The following is an 8,837-nucleotide window of genomic DNA, read 5'->3' on the forward strand; positions in this document are numbered from 1 at the left end:
CGATAGATGTTTGATAGGAAAGAAGGAGCAAACCACACCAGAGCACTCGCCAATCCTTTTCATAGACAAAGACTAGTACATGAAGGATAAAGGGTTTAGTTAGTTTTTGTGGAGGTTTTACGGCGCTCACAACTGCATACGGTCATAGGAGCGCCAGAAGATTAGAGGTGTCACAAGAGAGTAACAAACACAAAAAAGAAGGAGGGGAGATAAGGACAATAGATGTTTGATAGGAAAGAAGAAGCAGCAGCAAACCACACACGAGCACCCGCCAACCACCCACACAAAGGGTTAGTATGATAAACAAGAAAGTAGACAAGAGTACCCACCATTTTGATATCGTTTTGAGCAGCTTGAGGAAACATGTCAAACAAAGGAACCATGTACTCCTCTTTGATCGTTACATTCACCTGATGAAAGGAAAAGAAGAAATTCTTGAGGAAACATGTCACACAAAGGAACCATGTACTCCTCTTTGATCGTTACATTCACCTGATGAAAGGAAAAGAAGAAATCCTTAAGAATTTTTTTTTTTGCACTGTCCTTTCGTGTATAGTTAATGTGTGGTTGTGAAAGTTCTTCTTTATGTGGTTGAACTGGTTTTTCTTGTTTCTGTTAAAAATATTTTTTCTTGTGTGAATGATTCTGTGATTGGTGTAAAGCACTCAGAGCTTATACAAGTATGGGAAAGAGAGCTATATAAATGCAGTCTATTATCATTATTATTATTATTATTATTATTATTGTTATTAACTGTGTAAGCATACAAAGACTCAAGAGCTAGCGTTTATATCACACATGTAGCACAATATCGCCCTAATACAGATAATTTTAATAACATGACATTATTGTTGTTTGAAAGAGAAAAAGAAGGGAGGTTGGGATTTAAGGATAATGAGAGAGAGAGAAGTGAAAAAGAGACAGATAAAGAAACAGACGTACTGACAAACAGACCAAAAGGCAAAGAGATAGACATAAAAAGAGAGTTTAGTTTAGTTTTAGTAGAGGTTTTACGGCGCTCGCAACTGCATAAGGTCATATGAACGCCAGAAGATAAGAGGTGTTGCAAGAGAGTAACAAACATAAAAAAGAAGAAGGGTTCCGAAAACACAACAGCTTACATTACTTCCAGAATTATCTTTAAAAAAGTAACGTATATGTACCAATGACAAAATTGCACTCTTAATAAAAAAAAATTTTTTAAAGAAAAAAAGAAAAACAAAACCTAACTCACAGATTTGGAGCTGACTAGATTGACCAGGCCGGCCACCGACTTGGACACCAGAGTGAGTGACCGCTGGACGCTGGGTTCCTGAGGACGCATCACAGACCACAGTCAAATGTCATTATCAATACCCGTCTCCCTTATCGGCATTGAGCAATACAATAATATGAATTTTCCTTCAAAAATAATGTTTTCAATAATCGAGAAAGAAATAAAGATATGAATAATACAAAATTTAAATACAAAACAAAGCAAAAAAACCCACTGTTTTAGTTCTAGTAGAGGTTTTACAGCGCTCGCAAGTGCATAAAGTCACAAGAGTGCCAGAAGATTAGAGGTGTTACAAGAGAGTAACAAACATAAAAAAGAAGTATGGGAGATAAGGACGATAAACGTTTTGATAGGAAAGAAGAAGCAAACCACACCAGAGCACCTACCAACCACCCACTCAATACGATATGAATTTTCCCTTAAAAATGTTTTTAAAAATCCAGAAAGATATGAATAATACAAAATTTAAATACAAAACAAAAAACAAAAAAAAAACCCACTTTAAAACCAATCAATATAATCACACAAGCATGAAATGTGTGATAGTTTCAGATTGCTAAAAATAATTTTATGTACCCACATACACGCATGCCTATTTTTTTTTTTTTTTTTCAACCCCATTATCACACTTACAGGTGTGTCGGACTGAAGGTCAAACAGAGTAGGGGTCAAGATGGCGGCGGAAAAAAACCTCAGGAAGATGAAGCTGGTGACGGCATGATAGCGAACCTCCAAGTTGTCTGTATGAGGAGAAAAATTCAAAAGATGAAGGTTCATATTACAACATGGTATGTATTACGATGCGGTAGAATCAGGCACTTGTCAATTTTTGGCAAACAAATAAGCTTTCAGATGATACCAATAACTCCACATGCCCAAAAATTGATGAGCGACTTATTCCACCACGTCGTGACACATATGTCTTACACTAAGCAGTCGATATTTTTTTTCAGAAATTTGAGCAATCAATGGATGATTGAAGAACCATGATCGCCGATGTCTGTCCAAGATCTGGCACATGATGATGATGATGATGGTGGTGGTAGTCAAACAACCGTTCAAAATTAGCTCACAGTCACGTGACAGCTTTTACTCAGAAGCCTGCTCATGTTATCATTGAGTCAGTTTTTACAAGCCTCTTTTTCTCTCCCCCATATCCTTTTCCTCCCCTCCAAGGCCTCCTTCCCCTTCCCCCCCCCTTCTCCTCCCTTTTCTTCCTCCTCCTTCCTCCCCATCCCTCATCCCATTCTCTCCCCTTCACTTTCTCCCTTCACACACACACACACACACACACACACCTCAACCCGTTCTCTTCACCCCCCCCCCCCCCCCCTAGTTTAGTTTTAGAAAGAGTTTTACGGCACTTGCAACACAATACGGTCAAATGAGTGCCGAAGATTAGAGGTGTTACAAGAGAGTAACAAACACAAAAACATAAAAGGAGGGGAGATAAATACGATAGATGTTTGATAGGAAAGAAGAAGCAAACCACACCAGAGCACCATCCCCAACCCCCCCCCCCCTCCCCTCACCCCTCCCCAAAGCCCACAGACCTGGATAGCTGATGGTGGCCCGGGACTTGAGGGTACAGAACACGTCTCTCATCACGGCCGGACACACCAGGCCAGACCCCACGATAGCGTTGAGTGCATTGGCAACATAGGCCTGCAGGTTACTCTGAGGAAAGATACACATTTTTTTGGCATTGAAATTTTTAAAAATTATAGTAGAGGTTTTAATTGGTATGGGCATGTCACAAGATTCACAGGACTTGCCAAAATAATCCTGCAAGGAACCGTACAAGGAAAGAGAAAGAGAGGAAGGCAGAGAAGGAGATGGGAGGACAACATCACAGAGTGGACAGGAAAGACGATGGGTGACAATCTGGGGAAAGCAGAGGACAAAAATAGATGGCTTCAGATGCAGAGGTGCCCCCACGGTTGTCCCAACCACGGGATAGAAGAAGAAGAAGAAGAAGAAGAAGAAGAAGAAGTGTTATGGCGCTCACAACTGCATAAGGTCATATAAGAGCCGATTAGAGAGGCGTAACAAGAGAGTAACAAACATAAAAAAGAAGGAGGGGAGACAAGGATGATAGATGTTTGATAGGAAAGAAGAAGCAAACCACACCAGAGCACCTGCCAACCACCCACTTTGTAATTTGTTTTGACTGTATAACGGTGAAAAATGTATATCCCTCATGCAGGTGAAAATATCAGATTGGGTTCCCCCCTCCCTCCCTCTCCCTCTCCCTCTCCCTCTCTCTCCCCCCCCCCCCCCCCCCTCCCTCCCCCCCCCCCCCCCCACCCCGCAAAAGTACTCAAGACTTACCAAATTGGTATCAAGATCCTCCCCATCCTTCAGCCTCGTAGGATCAATCTCACACGGTCTTCCCTCTGTACATATCTAAGGGGGAAAAAAAGCAACAGAGACATGAAAACAAAGATGGATTTATCTTGAAATGCGTAACCTTCTCCAATACCACATATTTGAGGCAGCGTGGTGAAATCAGGCGCTAGTCAAAATAATGAAAGTCAAGAAACAGGCATTGTTCTGCAGAATTGAGAATTTCTAACGATTTTGGGGTTTTGGCTCAACACTTTTCACGCCCATTTAAGAACACATCTCAGTGTGGATTTTACAGAAAAACATTGATTAAAAGCATAAAAGATGTAAATTTACATTTTTCACGGACTCTCAAACTAAGGAAATAACTCAACTTTAGCAGGCCATTTTCTCGCTAATTTTACCTCAGAAACCACCTCCTTCAATCGCCAATATCTCGACTTGTATATCCGAGAAAAAAAAGGATATGTTCTCATCAAAAGCAAGGCAAACAGACAAGTTTTGGATGATACCAATAACTTCGTATACCCAAAAATTGACGAGCGCCTGATTCCACAGCATCGTGGCACATATTCTAAATGCTTATACAACGGAGTTCACTTAAACAAATGTCTGCAGGACTGCAAGATTTTGTTAGGTTTAGCCGTGGTTTCAGTGGAGAGGTTTCCCATTTTCAGATTAAAATCAACTCAAAGTACACGTGAAAAAGTAAGGAGACTTATGCATTTGCACATAGGTCAAGGATAGGGTACAAAAATTGGGAACTTTGGATTGATTCCAACTTGTTCATCCACCTTGGACTAGTTTCTTGCATGAATTGGCATCTGTAATATGGACGCTTTTAAGTACAAAGAGGCTATCCCGAAAAAAGCTGTTTTCAGAAAATCGAAGGTAAAGGTTCAGTTTCTTTAAAAGACAAGGATATTTTTCTCTATAACCAAACAAATATACACACCAATGAAACCAAACTTCTTCTATAGGTAGGGCAATGCCCACTTTTGGTGTAGGTCAAGATTTCTGGAAACCCTCGAAATCTGGGTTAGCCCGCTTGTCCTTAAAAGTGACAATATAGAAGCATTCCAGTATTCAATTTGTATGCAAAGAAGAAGAAGACAAGGCAGACTGACCTGGCTGACCACCGCGCCCAACGTGTCGTGTAAGTACGGCAGACCCTGTAGCTTCATCAGCTCGTCCACCATCTTGGTGAGCAGCGAGTTGCCGCGGAAGAGTGTGTTGGGGTCGCTGAAACAAGCATTGGAGTTGTTGAGTTTGAATTATAATAACAACAACAATCATCATCATCATGATCATTGTAATCAGAGAATAAAAAAGGTTAGTTTCAGTAGAGTGTTTTATGGTACTTGCAACACAATAAGGTCATACAAGTGCTGAAGATTAGAGGTGTTACAAGAGAATAACAAACACAAAAAAGAAGGAGGGGAGATAAGGACGATAGATGACTGTTTGATAGGACAGAAGAAGGAGCAAACCCCCGCAGAGCACCCGCCAAGCTCCCACTCACATGGTGTTGGACATCTCCCAGTCGGCCAGCGCGTGGATCAGGGGCACCAGCTTGCCGTGCTGCAGGAACAGTTTGATGAGAGGCTGCGCCGCGTTCTGGCGGTTGTCCACGATCTCTCCCAGCAGGAACGCCGCGCTGGACGTCACGGGCTGAGGGCAAGGTCGGGGGAAATCCTTGCATAAATTTACAAATAAAACAGAAAACAGACAGATTCTTTGCTTTTTTTAGTAAGAGTTTTACGGAACTTGCAACACAATAAGGTCATATGAGCGCCAGAAGATTAGAGGTGTTACAAGAGAGTAACAAACACAAAAAAGAAGGATGTGAGATAAGGACGAGAGATATTTTGATAAGAAAAAAGGAGCAAACCACACCAGAGCACCCACCAACCACCCACATTTCCAGTAAAAGAGGAAGAAGAAGCTAAAAAGTACACAGAATAACAACAGGTTCATCTGGACAAACTTTTTGAGGGCACCGTAGTAGAGGAAATGAGTCACAAACCGTGACTGCTAGTTGCACAACCTGGCACTTCTGGAAAAAGTTGTTTTTTTTTAACCCTGTAAAAAAGGGAACAATCCAGAAAAATTCTGATCAGTCTCTTATTAAAAGTTTTACGGCACTTGCAACACAATAAGGTTATAAAAGTGCCGAAGATTAGAGGTGTCACAAGAGAGTAACAAACAGAAAATAGGAGGGGAGATAAAGACGACAGATGTTTGATAGGAAAGAAGAAGCAGCAAACCACACCAGAGCACCCACCAACCACCCAATCACAAACCGTGTCTGCTAGTTTCACAGCCTGGCACTTCTTGAAAAAGTTTTTTTTTTAAACTCTGTAAAGAAGGGAACAATCCCGAACAATTCTGATGAGTCTCTTAGTAAGAGTTTTACGGCACTTGCAACACAAAAAGGTTATAAAAATGCCGAAGATTAGAGGTGTCACAAGAGAGTAACAGACAGAAAATAGGAGGGGAGATATAGTAGAGATTTTACGGCGCTCGCAACTGCATAAGGTCATATGAGCGCCAAAAGATTAGAGGTGTTACAAGAGAGTAACAAACATAAAAAAGAAGGCGGGGAGATAAGGACGATAGATGTTTGATAGGAAAGAAGAAGCAAACCACACCAGAGCACCCGCCGACCACCCACGAGGGGAGATAAAGACAACAGATGTTTGATAGGAAAGAAGAAGCAGCAAACCACACCACAGCACCCGCCAACCACCCACTAATTCAGATCATAAGAACGAGCAGTACAAAAGTCAAACCTTCATGTCAGAGGACTCCAGAATCAGATTGCGAAGTCCGTCGTAATACTTGGAAGGAAACACGTAGTCGGCTGTGTAGGAAATACGCAGTCGTATAGAACCCAGATTTTGTTCGCTGGCTTTTTGTTCTTTGGCTTGCAGGCAATACCTGAGGAACAGCCATTTTAACAAAAAAATGAATTTACAAATGAGGCAGACAGAGAGAGAGAGGGGGGGAGAGAGAGAGAGAGAGAGACAGAGTGAGAGAGACAGAGAGAGAGAGAGAGACAGACAGAGAGATAGATAAAGAGAGTTACATTAAGTCATAAACGGTAAAACAAGCACGCACTTACAAGCGTATTGTACTTCCAAGAGGGGGGGGGGGAGGAAGGGGGTATATGTGTGGGGTTTCGAACAGTAAAAAGAAACATTTTTACATGTTTTATGTGGTTTCAAACAGTGAAAAGAAACATTTTAACATGTTTTGTGTGGTGGTTTCGAAAAGTAAAAATATTATCTTACCATGTGTAATGTGGTTTCAAACAGTAACAAATATGAAGTGTGCTGACAAAAAGAGCTACTTCCTGATTCGAGCTCTATGGAAATAGATACATCACGCTTATAGGTGAAATTTTTACAATTTATAAGTATGAAATAATAAAATGCATTTTATACTTAAAGAATAAGCCATCAATTTAAAAAATCGACAAATTTGACACTAGTGTCGATTTTTGGACAATATATCTATTTGTGGATGTCGAGAAGAAACTCATTTTGTAAGCTCGCATCACAAATAATTTATCTTACCATGCCCTGTGTGGTTTCAAACAACAACAAATAATGATCTTACCATGTGTAATGTGGTTTCTAACAATAACAAATAATGATCTTACCATGCCTTGTGTGGTTTAGAGAAGTCAATATCAGAGAGGGGAATCTTGACTTCCCCGAGGAAGGAACCCTTGAAGATATTGCCCAGCACTTCTCGGGACACCTTCGAGTCATCGTGGTAGAGAGACACACTGGAACAAAACCGATATATTATACACCTTCTTAGTTTAGTTTTCATCCAGACATAGGCACAGAACAACTATAATAAAAAAAATAACACTAAAAGCTTCTGAGTAAGTAGGACATCGACAACATCATAAAAGACACGGAATCAAAATTTAGTTTAGTTTTAGTACGTGTTTTACAGCACTTGCAACACAATAAGGTCATATAAGCGTCGAAGAATAGGTGAGATACAAGAGAGGAACTTACACCAAAAAAAAAAGAAGTAGGAGAGATAAGGACGATAGATGTTTGACAGGAAAGAAGGAGCAAACCACACCAGAGCACCCGCCAGCCACCCACATATATACCTTCATCACGCGGCCGTTAAGCGTTAAGTCAGGGCCTAAGCCATCGTGGATAAGATAAGATAAGATACATTTTTATTGTCCAGATCCTGGCACATTGGTTTGGTGTTGGTGTTTCACCACGCAGACACACACACACACACACGCACACACACACACACACACACACACACACACACACACACACACACACACACACATTGTAACCATTTCGAAATTCATCTATCCATGGTGCATCATTTAGTATTAAAATTTGTCAAACGTGCTTACATATCTACAAGTATTATAGCACACAGAGATATTGAAAAATTAATATTTGTATCGCGACACGGTGTAATCAGGCTCTCGTCAATTTTGGGGCAGGTGGAGTTATTGTTATCATCTTAAAACTTGTTCATTAATCTTGCTTTTGATGGAGAAAAAAAATCCATTTATCTCGGATACAAGTCGAGATATTAGCAATTGAATGAGGTGGGGGGGGGGGGTCACCCTGGTTTCAGAGGTAACATTTGCAAGAAAATGGCTGCCAAAGTTTGATTATTTCCTTTGCTTGAGCGTCTGTGGAAACTGAAAATTTGCATTTTTTGTGTCTTTAATCAATGTTTTTCAATAAAAATCCATACAGAAATTATGTGTTCTTTAAAAAACACAGAAGGTACAGAGCCAAAAAAAAAAATTTGAAAAAAATTCTCCCACACCTGCGGAAAAACGCTACTTTCTTCATTTTCATTACTTTGACGAGTGCCTGAATACACCACGCTGTCTCACATTATTTTCTTTTGCGAATCTACCGTCCACAAACCTGAGCTCTCCCGAATGAAAGTCATCAAACGTGTACAAACTTCTCTCGTTGTGACCTTTGCCATCCAACTGTCGAGGAAAGAAAAAATACAGAAAATAAAAGAGAGATGGACATTGTAGAAAAAAACACTGTTTAGTTCTAGTAAGAGTTTTACGGCACTAGCAACACAATAAGGTCATATAAGTGCTGAAGAATAGAAGTGATACAAGAGAGTAACAAACACAACAAAAGAAGGAGGAGAGATCAGGATGATAGATGTTTGACAGGAAAGAAGAAGCAAA

General features: G+C 40.4%; 1 protein-coding gene across 1 annotated transcript in view; it reads right to left on the reverse strand.

Moving 5' to 3' along the window:
• The window catches only part of LOC101858122, a gene marked incomplete at its 5' end in the record, with an annotated part of 28,673 nt that extends 20,049 nt beyond the window's left edge, over positions 1–8,624 (reverse strand). Inside the window, 11 exon segments of the mRNA XM_035971407.1 lie at positions 330–392; positions 394–492; positions 1,235–1,312; positions 1,910–2,016; positions 2,830–2,953; positions 3,608–3,682; positions 4,750–4,864; positions 5,145–5,293; positions 6,415–6,562; positions 7,287–7,415; positions 8,557–8,624. Coding sequence (XP_035827300.1) covers positions 330–392; positions 394–492; positions 1,235–1,312; positions 1,910–2,016; positions 2,830–2,953; positions 3,608–3,682; positions 4,750–4,864; positions 5,145–5,293; positions 6,415–6,562; positions 7,287–7,415; positions 8,557–8,624 — 1,155 coding nt within the window.
• Between the last annotated feature and the right edge of the window lie 213 nt (positions 8,625–8,837).

Source organism: Aplysia californica, unplaced genomic scaffold (assembly GCF_000002075.1).
Source record: "Aplysia californica isolate F4 #8 unplaced genomic scaffold, AplCal3.0 scaffold00430, whole genome shotgun sequence".
NCBI lineage: Eukaryota > Metazoa > Mollusca > Gastropoda > Aplysiida > Aplysiidae > Aplysia > Aplysia californica.